General features: G+C 45.5%; 1 protein-coding gene across 2 annotated transcripts in view; it reads left to right on the top strand.

Moving 5' to 3' along the window:
* WT1 (WT1 transcription factor) overlaps positions 1-16,416 on the top strand; it is a 48,539-nt gene that overhangs the window by 28,317 nt on the left and 3,806 nt on the right. For both annotated transcript variants that reach the window (XM_033205488.1, XM_033205489.1), the window contains 4 exons: positions 7,403-7,499; positions 10,714-10,864; positions 14,696-14,785; positions 15,385-15,477. In XM_033205488.1, the coding sequence (XP_033061379.1) occupies positions 7,403-7,499; positions 10,714-10,864; positions 14,696-14,785; positions 15,385-15,477 (431 nt within the window). The remainder of the gene's footprint in view (positions 1-7,402; positions 7,500-10,713; positions 10,865-14,695; positions 14,786-15,384; positions 15,478-16,416) is intronic.

A 16,416-nucleotide genomic window follows, 5' to 3' on the forward strand; every position in this document is an offset into this window, starting at 1 on the left:
GAAAGTGTTCATGCGTTTTTGTTTGTTTGCTTGTTTGTTTTTGTTTTTGAGACAGAGTCTCACTCTGTCGCCCAGGCTGGAGTGCAGTGGTGACATCTTGGCTCACTGCAAACTCTGCCTCCCAGATTAAAGCGATTCTCTCAACTCAGCCTCCCTAGTAGCTGGGATTGCAGGCGCCCACCACCCCTCCCAGCTAATTTTTGTATTTTTAGTAGAGATGGGGTTTCACTATGTTGGCCAGGCTGGTCTCGAACTCCTGACCTCAGGTGATCCGCCCGCCTTGGCCTCCCAAAGTGCTGGGATTACAGGCATGAGCCACCACACCCAGCTGTATTTATGCATTTTAAAGCTGTCTAGGAAAAGCAAACTTTCTCAGCATACATTTTATGCATGTTAAAACTGTTTGGGAAAATGTACAGTCCAGGCCACTGCCAGAAGTGAAGTGCCAAAGTGCATGTTCTGCTGATAGCTGCTTCTGCTTATTTTCCCAGTTCAATAGAAATAATTTGTTTTTTTTGATGGGGGGTAAAGATCGTGCTGTATTGCACATAAGCAGCTGTTTCCATCAGTTAGCCTTGTGCTTTCTTTATACCAGAGGTCCCCAACCCCCGGGTCACAGACTGGTAGTGGTCTGTGGCCTGTTAGGAATTGGGCCGCGCAGCAGGAGGTGAGCAGCAGGCTGTATTTATAGCCGCACCATCCCTCTAATTACTGCCTGAGCTCCACCTTCTGTCAGATCAGTGGTGACATTAGACTCTCATGGCAGCGTGAACCCTATTGTGAACTGCGCGTGTGAGGGATCTAGGTTGCGTGCTCCTTATAAGAATCTAACTAATGCCTGATGATCTGAGGTGGAACAGTTTCATCCCAAAACCACCTCTCCCCACCCTGGGTCTGTGGAAAAATGGTTTTCCAGAAAACTGATCCCTGGTGCCAAAAACATTGGGGACCACTGATTTATACAAAATGACATGTTGTGCCTCCAAGTAGAAGTTGAAGAAGGCTAAAGAGGGAATGTTTCAAACCTGTCCCTCCCCACTCCCCCAACTCTCCTCTACCCCAGTCCTTTCCCTCTACCTGAGTTCACCTTTAAAACCTTCAGCATGTCTAATTTCATTCATTCCCCTGGAGAAAAGAGCTGGGAGTCATTCAAGTGTCATGATGATAAAAGTGAACCTGTAGGGTGGGGTTAATACCACCAGGATTGCCCAGCTCATTTGAAAGGAAGAAAAGCACTGACCTGGACTCAAACTCTAGGTCTGCCACTTGCCATCTGTCTGACTGTGGGCAAATAATGCAATGTCTCCTTAAACCTCAGTATTCTTTGCTATAAAATGGGGATAATACTATATAAGCAACAGTTTAACACTTATTGAGTGCATACCAGGTACTGTGATTTACTTACCTGACCTATTGCATCAGTCTGATGGAGGAAGTGCTGTTATTTTGATTTACATGAAGCTGAGGACAGGGAGGAAGTTATGCCATTTGTATAAGGTGATACAACTTAATGAATGACTCCTAGGGTTCTGCTAAGGATTGAAAAATATATATATTTATGTATGAGTATATATTCTCTATATATTTATATATTCAATATATATTTTATTATACATTTATAAATATATATAACATGTATATAAATATATATATATATATTTTTTACAGACAGAGTCTTACTCTGTCTGGAGTGCAGTGGTGCCATCATGGCTCACTGCAGCCTTGAACTCGTGGGCACAAGTGATCTTCCCACTTCAGCCTCCCAGCTAGCTAGGACCATAGGTGCACACCAACACACTCAGCATTTTTAAATTTTTATTTTTATTTTTATTTTTTTGTAGAGACAGGGTCTTACCATGATGCCCAGGCTGGTCTGAATTCCTGGGGCTCAAGTGATCCTCCTGCCTCAGCCTCCCAAAAGTGATGGGATTATAGGCGTGAGCCACCCACATGCCCTAAAAACTTAAATGTTATTGATCTCAATCACCAGGCTCATGAGATGCATGCAATAAGTTGCAGATTGGTGGCCCTTGGGCCAGATGTGTGTTTTATTTGACCTGACAGTGATTCTTTAAAACTTCAATTATTTACAAGAACTTATAACTCAGGTGCTCTCAAAAAAGTCCAGATTTCCTGCTTTTCTTTGAGAATGGAAAGCTATAGCAATGCTGGATTCACATTGTTTACAGTTATTGGCTGGGAGAGCTGAGTCGTGGCTACCTCTGTTGGTCAGAGGGTCGTGTGGCCAGGGTGGCCGTCCCTGTGAGTTCAATGTCATCTCATTCTTTAGGGCTGCCTTCATTTTACTTGTCTTACTTGGCCCCTGTAGGAATATTTGAGTTCGTGGCTCTGTTTTAAATTAAAAAGAGTCAAATCTATATTCTGACCAATTTAGCAAACACATAAAATAACTGCCTTCTCATCCAATAACCTGGAAATTCATGGAGAATAAGAGAGGTGACTGAAGAGTTGAGACAGATAAATGTCTTAGTTTTCAAGTAGGAAGAAAACCCAGTGGATTCTGGAAACCACAGAGTTAGCATGAATTCTTGGATAAGTTATTAAGCCAGATCTTTGAGAACAAGCTGGGGAGAAAACAGGGATCATTACCCATGTTGGTTAGTGGTATGCAAGACACGTGCCCAAGTCCGTTTCTTTTTGGGTAGAATTACCAGTCCAATAGTGGAAGTTTACTAATATAGTGGCTCTTCATTGCAAAAAATATTTGATATTTTTGGTGTCCTTGTGGACAAGAAAGGGGATGATGGGCTAAATACTTAAATGGATGATTTGTGCTTGGTTGAACAATAAAACCAAAGGAACAGTTGTCTAAAGTATCTTTGTTAAGTTGGAGAGTGGCTTCTAGCAGAGTGGCCTCTGTGGCAGGAGAGGAGAAGCAGTCATATTACCCTGAACCTCCTCTCGCATGTCTTTACCTGCCTGCCTCAGACTCACGGTTCTTTTCCTCACTTGGAACCATAGCCTCATGACACCGTGCTTTAAATTCCTGTGATCTTCCTGAATATCTTGGCCAAGGACTCATCAAATCCCTTCTCCCTGTCATTCAGCAGGGTCAGTCATCTTATGTCTCAAAAGGAAGTCTATTAGGAAACAAAACAGAAAAATACGAAAACTGTTTGAAATCGTTTTTTTTTTTTTTGAGATAGAGTCTTGCTCTGTTGCCCAGGCTGGAGTGCAATGGTACGATCTTGGCTTACTGTAACTCCGCCTCCTGAGTTTAAGCGATTCTCCTGCCTCAGCCTCCCAAGTAGATGGGATTACAGGCACGTGCCACCGTGCCCAACTAATTTTTGTATTTTTGTAGAGATGGGTTTCACCATAGTGGCCAGCCTGGTGTTGATTTCCTGACCTCCTGATCCGCTTGCCTCGGCCTCCCAAAGTGCTAGGATTACAGGCGTGAGCCACCATGCCCAGCCTCGGTCACTGAGTTTAGAGGATGCAGAGAGGAGCAGGGAGTCTTTGTATTCAAGGCTAACTTTACAATGGGGCAGAGAAGATATACACAGATGGCTGTAAAATAGTAACATTCGCGGCTGGGCGGGGTGGCTGACACCTGTAATCCCAGCACTTTGGGAGGCTGAGGCAGGCGGATCTTGAGGTCAGGATATTGAGAGCATCCTGGCTAAAATGGTGAAACCCCGTCTCTACTAAAAATACAAAAAAATTAGCCAATTGTGGTGGTGGGCACCTGCAGTCCCAGCTACTCAGGAGACTGAGGCAGGAGAATGGCGTGAACCCAGGAGGCGGAGGTTGCAGTGAGCTGACATCGCGCCACTGCACTTCAGCCTGGGCGACAGAGCGAGACTCCGTTTCAAAAAATAAAATAAAAAAGTTTTAAAAAGTAATATTCTCTCAGTGGTTCTTCAGGAGCCAGAAACGAGAAGGCAGATTTCGGCTTGTTTTTAAAGCTCTCCTAAAATGGAATGGGCTCTCTTGAAAACTAGTCACCAGTCATGTTGATCAACTGTTGGGCATGAGCTGGAAGAGATTTCTGCTTTGAAGGGGGGTTGGCGTAGATGGCCTTTCTAGGTCCTTTCTATCTCTATTAGTCTGTGGTTCCCAGACCACCGAGGTGCTTTTTATAAACTTATTTAGAGAGAATTGTTACCACGTCAAATGCCAGTACATTATACTTGGTGTTCTGGGCACACCACATTGGGAAGTGTTGAATCGCAGGTTTCCACAGTGTGGAATTGCATTGGTGTATTTGTCTTTTGGAGACCCAAGTCCCCATAGGCAGGGCCCCGGCTGTTTTTTTTTCTTCATGGACCTGGTAGGAGAATCTACTGGCGTATTTGGCAGGCACCGTCTTGTTGCTTGTTGCGTCTTTTGCTTGTGGTTTGCATCTGGCTCTGCGGATTGCTGTTCCCTTTGAGTGTCAGCGCTTCATTTCATGAGACCGTTGTCTTCAGGAAAGTCTGTTCCCGTGGCCCCACCCTCCAGGAATCCAGCTAACACCCAGAGCTTAGCTGTCGAGACAGATTTCTAATTTTTACCCTTCAATGGCAGAACTTTAATGTTGTACCCCTAGAACTCCTTCAGCCCTAGAAAATGTGGAAAGTAGGCCAAGTGCGGTGGCTCACTCCTGTGATCCCGGCATCTTGGGAGGCCAAGGTGGGAGAATCACTTGAGCCCAGGAATTTGAGACCATCCTATGGAGGACATAGCAAGACCCTGTTTCTACAAAGATAAAAATAAAAATCAGCTGGGCATGGTGTGGGACACCTATAGTCCCAGCTCTTTGGGAGACAGAAGCAGGAGGAACACTTGAGCCTGGAAGTTCAAGGCTGCAGTGAGCTATGATCACACCACTGCGTTCCAGCCTGGGCAATAGAGCAAGCTCTAAAAAAGAAAAAGAAAGAAAATGTGTAAGTCACATTGTGGCTCCATGCAGATGACTGAAGCAAGCAAAGGCAGCTTCTCTTCACAACCTTTGAGGCAAAATGTTCTGGCAGCACCATGGCACCATTCTGGTCCTGCCGTCTTTCTGCTGCCACATGGCCATTGTCATCACTTCTCACTTTCCCACTGTCTATACCAAGTAATTGTAAGGAAGGCAGACACAGCCTTTTTCTCCTGGTAAACACATTCTAAGGGTCAGAAGGGCATATGTTTTTTTGGTTTGGCATTTTTGCCCAATTTTTGCATGTTTGACCCTGGGGTTACTTCTTTGAGACATTCCCCCTGTCCCAGATAATTCAAAAATTACTTGAAGGATGTGGAGACAGGGTATGGTAGTTTAGAGCGGCAGGCAGTTCTTTCTAAAATGCTTAGAGCCAGAAGTAAATGTGAAACCCCACAGCTTCTGTGGCCCTAGGGGGTGTGGACATTTCAGTTGTCCTGGCAGACATTCTTCCTGTCCAGGCACTCTCTCTGCTGGGTGAGTGAGTATTGGGTCAGCTCCAGGCTTCCCCACACTACATCAGATGGAGTGGGCTGATCTGCCCACCAGCTTACCTGCCTCCCTGCCCAGGATTCCTGGAACCAACTGTTAAGAGTAATGGAGGCAGAGAATGGAATTCTTAGTGCTGGCAGCCAGTTTAATCCCACCTGAAGGGTTTTAAAAATGCTGATGTGGCTGGGCCTGGTGGCTCACACCTGTAATCCCCGCACTTTGGGAGGCCGAGATGGGTGGATCACTTAAGGCCAGGAGTTTGAGACCAGTCTGGCCAACATGGTGAAACCCTGTCTCTACTAAAAATACAAAAATGAGCCGGGTGTGGTGACGTGCGCCTGTAATCCCAGCTACTCTGGAGGCTGAGGCACCAGAATCACTCGAACCCGGGAGGCGGAGGTTGCAGTGAGCCAAGATCGCACCATTGCGCTCCAGCCTGGGTGATAGAGTGAGACTCCATCTCAAGTAAATAAATAAATATACTGATGCATCCCTCTTGGACTACCCCCCCACCAATAATTTTTTAAAAACAGATTTATGGATTTCACAGACCGTGTGATTCGCCCATTTAGAGTGTACAATGCAATGGTTTTTAGCATATTCACAGTTGTATGACCATTACCACAATTTTAGGACATTTTCAGCAGTCATTTTCTATGTCTTCCCAACTCCCCCAGTTCAAGGTGCCCAACCACTCATTTAGTTTCTGTCCCTATAGCTTTGCTTATTCTGGACATTTTATAGAAATGCAGTCATACTACATGTGGTCTTTTGTGAGTGGCTTCTTTTACTTAACATGATGTTTTAAAGGTTCATCCATATTGTAGCATGTATTGGTACTTTGTTCTTTTTCACTGCTGAATAATACTCCATCATATGCAGATACTCTCTTTGGTTTATCCATTCATCAGTTGATGGACATTTGGGTTGATTCTACTTTTTGGCTCTTAGGAATAATGTTGCTAATGCACCATGTATACAAGTTTTTGTGTGGACATCTGTTTTCATTTCTCTTGGGAATATCCCTAAGAGTGGGATTTCTGGGTCATACGTTAACTTTATGTCTAACCTTTTGAGGAACTGCCAGATATTTTGCAAAGCAGCTGCATCATTTCACAGAACTATTTCATAAGAGCTCTGCTCGGTGCTTCTAGATGTGATTCTAATGTGCTGCTGGTGTGGTTGAAAAACCTCAGTCCGCCTCATCTCATCTGGAAGTAAAATAACTGTAGAGCAGATAGCAGCATTGTATCTGAAGGAGAGAATAATTTTAGAGCAGAACATCCATCCCTTCCAAGTTGTCCTTTCCAGCATTGCACATTTTTCAGCTCTTCCTATGTAGTCGAAGGTGACCTGAGCACCAGTTAGGGGACTAGTCAGTCGAATGCTGGAGGAAGATTCTCCAGTGCCCACCTACAGCACAGGCAGGCTACCAAGAGTTAAGTTGATCTGGAAAAGTGACCTGTCGTTTAAACAGAATGGGTCCACAGATGTGTAATCCCCACTTCTGAGGACACGACATTTCTTCTTGCGTCATCACTTTTTTGGTGTTATCTGGTAAAAACTGAGTCATGAGGTGCCGACAAAAATTCAGTGCACTTAACGTGAAGCTTGAGGCATTCTGCTCATTCCTGAGATACTTGCAGCTGTCAGCCCTGCTGTCTAGATGGTAAACAACTTGCCGAGGATGAAACCCCGCCACTGCGGCTTTCCTCGGCTTGTCTGAGCGAGACCTAGACCTGAACGGTGCACGCCTGCGAGAATCGGAGGATGAGGGAGGGACTGCGAGGTGGCGGCCCCAGGATCCAGCGGCTTCGCCTTCCGCAGAACCCTGCATCTAAAGTGGCCCCATGGAGGGGGACAAAAACCAACTATTTTTGTTCTGTGAACTGTAAAAACAATCATTCCCTCCTGACTGCAGATAAGCATTTCCAAATGGCGACTGTGAGCCACCCTGAGCCTTTTTTCCCTTCTTTGTGTTTGCAGCCACGGCACAGGGTACGAGAGCGATAACCACACAACGCCCATCCTCTGCGGCGCCCAGTACAGAATACACACCCACGGTGTCTTCAGAGGCATTCAGGTGAGCACGCAGAGAGGCCCTAGCGGGAAGGGAGCTGCACGGCCTCTTCCTGCTTACCGGCCCTTTAGTTCCTTACTGATGGACTCTTTGGCCCTGGCAAGCCTCTTCTTCATTGCAGGCTCCTTTAACATCAGGGACCCCCTGCTCATCCCCTGGGTCTGATAACGCGGCTGTGTCCTCTCCCAGAGAGGCTGCCCTGCTGCCTGACACAGCCCAAGATGCGTCCTACAGAATCCTCTCCTTTCTGCCTTTACTGCTCCATTTGACTTCTCCAGGGCGGGCTGTGTGGCTTTTGCTTTTGAGCTAATTGGGTTTGATTTAACCGCCTGGACCTTTGACTTCTAAGATTTGGTCTACATCGTAAAGTGCCCACAGATAGACACATCTTGGCAAGTGTTGATGATAATCATACTAACCGTACCGCCTATGGCTGGACATTTTCTATATACTAGGCATTGTGCTAAGTTTTATACATAGACTTTAAAAAAATGGACTTTACCCTATTAGTACCATTTTGTACTGATGTGGTACATTTGTTATAATTGATGAGCCAATACTGATAAGTTATTGTTAGCTCATAGTTTACATTAGGGTTCACTTTTTGTATTGCACAGTTCTATGGGTTTTGAAAAATGCATAATGCCATGTACTTATTATTCTGGTATCATACAGAATAGTTTCACTACCCTTAAAGTTCCCTACACTCCACCTATTCTTCCCTCCCTCTTCCTCTCCCAACATTCACTGGTGTTTCTTCAGAATGTCATATATTTGGAATCATACTAGATGTAGCCTTTTCAGGCTGACTTCTTTCTCTTAGCAATATGCATGTAAGGTTTCTCCGTGTCTATATGTGGCCTTTCCCCCTTCATTTCATCTGCAGTACACCCTGATGAGGTAGGTACTGTTATTCTTTCTATTCCATGGGTGGGGAAACTGAAGCCCAGAGGTGATGAATAACTTGACCAGAATCACATAGCTAGTAAATGGTAGAGCCGAGACTAATAACACAGGTCTTGCCTGGCTTCAGATCCCCTGTTTATACCTACCTCCTGATACTGCTTCTTAGGGAGGCAGAGGATGGTGAACAGTTTTGGGGGAGGGAGAGGTCTCCAAGGAGCATGAGGAAAGTAAAGTATAAAGGTAAAAGTTTCAGAGAATTCAATAGACATTTTGGTCTGCCACCTCCATAGACCTTCAGCCTACCTTCCCTGCAGAGTCCCTATTTTGGGTGGTCAGAAGCACACACAGTTACTAAGGGTTTCATTTATGGCTTATAAACATCAATCCATGGCTGCAACATGAGTAACAGCAGTGATACTTTCACCAGAATGGTCAGTACTCTAGAAATAAGTTGTATCCAGGCCAGACCCCACATGATATGTGGGGCAAGTAGCTCTGAGATGTTCTGATTAATGTTTCCAGAAGTGTCACAAAGAGAGAACAGTGTGCTCCCTACTCCCAAGCCTTTCAATGGAGAGGAATAAAGGCAAGAGTTACAGAAATATGGAAATCTGACAACGGTTTGGGGAGACATCAAGCCTCTCCCCTGACAAATACCATCAGAATCCTTCACCAGGGCCCTTACTGAGATTAACAACTGTTCCCATGTGCACTGCTTCTAGGATGAATTAAGGGAAATGGAAAATGCTTCCTTTGCTTTCTTTCCCATCAAGCCCAGTTTGTCAGGCTCCCTTGTCATGGCCTCTAAATAACTCCAGACTGGACAGGTGTTGAGTATTCCCATCCAACAACTGGCTCACCATTTAATTTTATGCCACCATTATCCCTGAGACACTACGGCCTATTAACATCAATGCTGCGTTGTATGTCACTACAGCATTTTTCTTCCAAAAAAAGAAAGTGACCTTTCAGTGCAGAGCAATGTGAAATAGGGACTAGAACACAAGCATGGGGTAGAGTGGAAAATGCACAGGGCAAGGAGTTGGTTATACTCAGAAGTGGTTCCAGGTCTTAGCACAAAACATGAATGCACTTTAGGCCAGGCATGGTAGCTCACGCCTGTAATCCCAGCACTCTAGGAGGCCAGAGTGGAAGGATCCCTTGAGCTCGAGAGTTCGAGACCAGCCTGAGTAACACAGGGACATCCTATCTCTACCAAAAAAAAATTAGCTGGGCATGATGACTCTTACCTGTTATCCCAGCTGTTCAGGTGGCTGAAGTGGGAGGATTACTTGAGCTGGTGAGGTCGAGGCCGCAGTGAGCCCCGATCGTGCCTAGGCAACTCCTGCACTCTAGCCTGGGCAACAGAATAAGATCCTGTCTTAAGAACAAACAAAACCAAAACATGGATGCACTCTAGTGACAGCATCTCACCCTCTATGGGGTTGATTTGCACATCTGTAAAGGAATGAGGAGAATTTAGTGCCCACTCAGGCACTTGCTCAGCTCCCATTTATGACTCCCTGACCCCAAGAAGAGGAAGGGGAGCTTGCCTCTCTGTTTTCCTCCAGTTCTTATTCTTGGAAGACTGACAACACACACACTGCACTTCCACAAGATAAAGAGGAGGGACAGATGCCCTGCAAAGGATGTGTGCAGTGCACAGAAGGCAGACAGATTCCAGTACTTTCTGGTGTCACTATTAAAGGTTGTGCTGGCTTCACCGTGGCCTTCTGGTGGGTTTTGCTTCCTTTCACAGATGGGACCACCACATCCAGGGGCTCCTTCTTCCTTGTCATTTACCTATACTTGGACGATCTGGTCAGTTTGGGGCTCATACATTATCCCACTTTTTTCAAATAAGGATGCCCCCACCCATTGCAGATTGGCTCTAGGTCATGTGGTCATGTCTCCAAGCGGGAGGGAGTAGTTAGGCTTTGGGACTTTGGACTTGGAAACATCACCACCTCAAGAGAAGAAACTGAGAGATAGAATGGATTGGGAGCTCTTCGAGGCACCAGCATTTCTTTTGCAGAGGCTCTGGGACAGCCATGTCATGTAGGTTTCATCTGAAGAGCCACTTCTGGTTGCTCAGTAGTGATGACCTTAGAGCACTGCATTGTAGAATGTCCTGATCTAGCATCCATTAGTGATGTCTGCCATGGCGATCTGGAGTGTGAATGGGAGTGGTTTTAGGTCTGCACCTGCCACCCCTTCTTTGAATATATTCCAGTGCTCACTCTCCCTCAAGACCTACGTGAATGTTCTCATATGCCTTAAAGCCTCCTTGCCTCTTACTGTCTGCCTGCAGGATGTGCGGCGTGTGCCTGGAGTAGCCCCAACTCTTGTGCGGTCAGCATCTGAGACCAGTGAGAAACGCCCCTTCATGTGTGCTTACCCAGGCTGCAATAAGAGATATTTTAAGCTGTCCCACTTACAGATGCACAGCAGGAAGCACACTGGTAAGTGTGCCCACTGTCCAGCCTTGGGCAAACATGGTTCAAGAACTCCTTTTCCAGGCTGTCACGCTGCTAAGGACCCAGGTCATTTCCAGGATGGAAAGTAAGCACTGCTTTGAAAGGTCTGATCCAGGTGATGTAAAGAGGCTGTGAGGCCATTTTGCATTCTGATTATCCATCCTTTATTACAGAAGTCAGCAAACTGTCTTCCAGAAGGGCAGAGCAGAGTGGTAGAGAGAAAGTGCTACAGAATTAAAGAGACCTGTGTGGGAATCGTGTTGGTGTTAGAATACTATTAGCATTTCTAAAGAGAGAGGAGCTAGCCTGGGAATATAGTCATCAGATGGTTTTAGAAGGTCGATGGGCAAGATCGTTGTGAAATTTTGGAAGAGATGGTCCAAAGAAAAACTTACCTGCTTAGGTCAGTAATAATCAACCAGACAGGAAGGGGAAAATTGATTGTTTTTTTTTGTGATCACTTCAAAAAAAAAAAAAAAAGGTCAGGGGTTCACACCTGTAATCCCAGCACTTCGGGAGGCTGAGGTGGGTGGATCACCCAAGGTCAGGAGTTGGAGACCAGCCTGGCCAACAAAGTGAAACCCTGTCTTTACTAAAAATACAAAAATGAGCTGGGTGTGGTGGCACGCACCTGTGATCCCAGCTACTCGGGAGGCCGAGGCAGGAGAATTGCTTGAACCTAGGAGGAAGAGGTTGCAGTGAGCCAAGATCTCATCACTGTATTCCAGCCTAGGCAACAGAGCAAGAATCTGCCAAAAAAAAAAAAAAAAAAAAAGAAAGAGAGAGAGAGATGACGATTTTTGATTTTTGAAGATACTCCAATGAAACTGGATTTTCCTCCAGGTCAAGGAGGCTGCTTCTGGGAAACAGAGAACTGGCATTGTCTGGTGTTGGCCACCTTGAATGTGGACAGCCATTTCACAGAACGTTTGCTCTGGGCCTTGTGGGCACTAGGTGGGAGTGTGGGAGTGTGGTGAAACCCAGGTTTTCCTACAGAGGAGCTACTGCTACCTTTTCCACAATCAAAGAACAGCATAATTATAAGATGACTGTGAAACTGTAATATTACTGCTGATTTTGCTCTTGGGAAGCTGGAGAAAAAAGTGAGCTGCATTCAGATTTCCTTAGACCACTGGATGTTGCTAATTCACTGTTTCCAGAGGATGCAATTCTGGTATCAACCCGAGTTTGCACTTAGTGGGCCACAGACTTTGAGGCTAAAGAGGAGGGGACCAGTGGCATGTTATATTTTTATACATTTCCCCAAGTGGGATCATTTGAAAAGTGACTGTCAAGGTTAAAAGGAAAATGAAAAAGTAAAATCCTGCCTGAAAAATGCAAGGGAATAAATGAAGGCAATATGGTTGTAGAAACTTTTAATGGGAGAGAAGCACTAAGAATGCAGCGAGGATTAGACAACTGTGTGAAGGGAAGGCAGTGAACAAGATAGCCAGAACCCCAGACCCACTGGAGCCTTTAAGAAACTCTTCCTTGCAGAAGACGGGGGCAGGTTGGTATTTAACAATCCTACAGCCCTGCCTTGAAAGAGAGCAATATCTTCTTATTTATTTATAACAACAGTACAGACTATTATATTAAGTACTTTTGGGGTGTCAGGCTCTCTACATGTATATTTCATTTAATCCTCACTCACAAAACATTTATTAAGAGGGTAGGATATAGCAGAAAGAGGACTCAGGCTCCTGCTTTTTAACTGCAGGTTATAATCCCCCTTCTCAAAGAGTTGGTGGTTTGTTTGGGAGCGAGGATATAAACAAATGAAAAGTGACTAAGAGAGTACATGATCATGTACTAAATCAGAGACAGGAGGCACCAAGGAGTTTGGAGGGTATCAGTTTGAACTAGGGTCATCTGAGAAAGTTTCTTGGAGGAAGAAGGGCTTGGGTTAACCAGTGAAGGCTGGTAGGTTGGGCAGAGAAAGTGATAGATGAGCAGAAGCTCAAAGGCAGGGGAAGGAAATCAGACTCAATGGGGGTATTGTCTTCTCCAGCACGCAGAGGTGAAGCATAAGGCACCAAGCTGGATACAAATACAAAAAAAAGGGGCCAGGCGCCGTGGCTCACACCTGTAATCCCAGTATGTGGGGAGGCATAGGCGGGAAGATTGCTTAAGGGGGTCAAGACCAGCCTGGTCAATATAGTGAGACCCCGTCTCTACAAAAAATATTTTAAAAATTTAGCCAAGTGTGCTGGTGTATGCCTGTAGTCCCAGCTACTCAGCAGGCTGAGGTGGGAGGATGGTTTGTGCCCAGGATTTCAAGGCTGCAGTGAGCTAGGCTCACACCATTGCACTTCAGTCTGGGCAACAGAGAGAGAAAAATAAAAATTTTTTCTGTCTCTGAGAAAAAATAAAATAAAAAGGCTCCAGTCCTCAAGATTTTCCAGCCCATGGAAGAATTGTAGAATTGTAGACCCAGACATAGCTCACCACATTAGATACCCTGAAATAAATGTCGTAATGAGGGAAGGAAGGGAAATTGACCCATGCAGTGTCCAAGCAGGCATTGCAGAAGAAGGAGACATACAGGAGACTTTTCTTTTTTTTTTTTTTTTTTTTTTTGAGACGGAGTCTCGCTCTGTCGCCCAGGCTGGAGTGCAGTGGCCGGATCTCAGCTCACTGCAAGCTCCGCCTCCCGGGTTCACGCCATTCTCCTGCCTCAGCCTCCCGAGCAGCTGGGACTACAGGCGCCCACCACCACGCCTGGCTAGTTTTTTGTATTTTTTAGTAGAGACGGGGTTCCACTGTGTTAGCCAGGATGGTCTCGATCTCCTGACCTCGTGATCCGCCCGTCTCGGCCTCCCAAAGTGCTGGGATTACAGGCTTGAGCCACCGCGCCCGGCCCGACATACAGGAGACTTTTCGATGTGGAGGTAGGGATGGGGGACATTTAGTGTGAGCAGAGTGCAAGGAAGACTTCAGGATGTGAGCTCTGGCATAGTGGGGAATAGAGATTCATGAGGGAAATAGCAGAGGCTTTGAGGTTGGAAAGGTAACAGGACCTGACTGATTCCAGAATGACTTGTTTCCATCCCAGATGCCTGTAACTCAGGATTCTCCTAGGAAGGTGGGAAGCCTTGGGGTTGCTCACTTCTCTTGGGGCTCAGGTCCCAGTATTTGGCTGAACTTTCTCAAATGAGGACAGGGGTGAGGCTTCTCCATTCTGAGTCAGGAGGTTGCGTAATCCCACTACTGGCTTCTCTTGGATAAAGCACACCAAAAACTTTCTCAATGCTTTTGGTGTATCTCGAGGGTCTCACAACCATGGAGTCATATTTGCTTGACTCAAGAACAAGGAGTCGTAGCACAGAACACCAGATCTTCAGGCCATAAAACATAAAATTCGTATTTCCTGAGGTTGACCTCAAGGCACATGCATCCCAGAATTCTGCCTCAGATTCTGCCTGGGAGTTAAAAATTTTGTTTTTTATTTGCTAATATTTTTTGAGCACTCCTTCTGTGCTAGGCCCTGGGCTGAGCCTTTTATGCAAAGGTCATAACTCTTTTGAAGTTGTTGGATTATTGGACCCATTTTACAATAAAGAAACCACACCTCACCCAGGGTTTTTTTTTTTTTTTTCAATGGCAGAGCTAGATGTGAGCTTCGGGGTGGAATCCTCTGGCCCCTGAGCTCCCATTCATTTCTAACTTGCAGGTTGGGGATCATCCAACCCTAAAAAGCTCTAACAAAGTGCTTTAGGCATTTTGGGATCTGTTCAGTCCTAGTAGGAGAGGTTGCCTTTAATGAGATCCCCTTTTCCAGTGTCATTTTCAAATAGAATATGTGTCTTCCCCAAGGTGAGAAACCATACCAGTGTGACTTCAAGGACTGTGAGCGAAGGTTTTCTCGTTCAGACCAGCTCAAAAGACACCAAAGGAGACATACAGGTTTGTAGGTTCACTTCTCATTGTTGCCAGCCGTGTTCCCTTGGGCTAGGGTTGATTTCATGATTCTCTTTGTTGTTGAATATGAATGAGAGAGTCAACCATGTGTTTAGTTTTTCCAGTATTTTTTCCCCCATAATCTCTGGAGATGTTCCTCCTCTTAAAGACAAAGAAAGAAAAGGAAACACCCCACATTTCCCCTGCAAACCACAGAACAGCGAGATCCCACTAGCATTGGGCTGATGATACACTGAGCATCGGCAAAGAATGAGGGTGACAGAGAGTGGAATCCGATTTGTAGCGTGTGATTCACTTTTCCTGTCTCTGACACAGCTGAGATCTTCCAGCTGGTGAGAAGCTGGACCTTTGTGGTTAAGGAATGATTGTTCCCAAGCTAGAAGCAGGTCCTTGAAGATTACTGTGCAGAATCAGGGATTCTTGTTGGGCCTGGGGGACTGGGGAAATCTGAGGGTGAGGCAGATGCAGACACTGCAGGCATGGCTGGAAATGCTGGGCTCCTCCAGCTGTCGGAAGTCAGCCTTGTGGGCCTCACTGTGCCCCACATTGTTAGGGCCGAGGCTAGACCTTCTCTGTCCATTTAGGTGTGAAACCATTCCAGTGTAAAACTTGTCAGCGAAAGTTCTCCCGGTCCGACCACCTGAAGACCCACACCAGGACTCATACAGGTAAAACAAGTGCGTAAACTTTTCTTCACATTTATTTTTCATTATTTTTTTAAACTATTGTGGAATGAAATTGTGATGAGAGGGATTGGAAAAGACTAGTGTAAAAGTTCTAAGGTTTAGCCTCAGCTGAGAGAAGGAATAGTGCATGGCTATCTTTAAATAATAAATAATAACATTTTTTAAAGAAGGGGAGGGTGGAAATACAGAGAAGGAGAAAGATGGGAAAAGAATGGCTGGAGTGTGCAGAATGAAAATGAAGAGATAAGCCAGGTCCCTACTGTTTCCAGTTTGTCGTGTCACACATTTTGTCACTCTGTTTGATATGATAATCAACTTTACAGAAAAGCAGCAGAAATTCTAGCAAGCCAAACATTTATTCTTCTGAGAGCACATGTTTCATGGCACTGTTTTCAGAGAACTGAGTCCTTGCTCTGCTGAAAGTTAATGCCCCCGGAGCGGTCTTGGTTTCTGTGGGACCAGTATCAGTGTGTGGATATTATTTCTTTTGTACTAGTACAGAGAAGAGAATAGGACATTTATTTACTGGCTGCTGAAGGTTTTTGCTTTCTGCAAGGCTGGTGTGATTCATAATAAAAATAGCACCACCTTTGTTGCATATTTTCTACCTTTGGAAGAAGGTTAATGCTTAGCTTATCTAAGTCTATCTTCACAACATGCTTGTAAGTAGAGTAAGATAGGACTGGATGTGGTGGCTCATGCCTCTAATCCCAGCTCTTTGGGAGGTTGGGGTGGGTGGATCACTTGAGCCCAGAAGTTCAGGACCAGCCTGGGCAACATGGCACAACCCTGTCTCTACAAAAAATACAAAAACTAGCTGGGCATGGTGGTGTGCACCTGTAGTCCCAGCTATTTGGGGGAGGCTGAGGTAGGAAGATCACTAGAGCTTGCTTGGGAGGCTGAGGCTGCAGTGAGCTGTGATCCCACCAC

Source organism: Trachypithecus francoisi, unplaced genomic scaffold, assembly GCF_009764315.1.
Source record: "Trachypithecus francoisi isolate TF-2019V2 unplaced genomic scaffold, Tfra_2.0 Lachesis_group8, whole genome shotgun sequence".
Classification (NCBI taxonomy): domain Eukaryota; kingdom Metazoa; phylum Chordata; class Mammalia; order Primates; family Cercopithecidae; genus Trachypithecus; species Trachypithecus francoisi.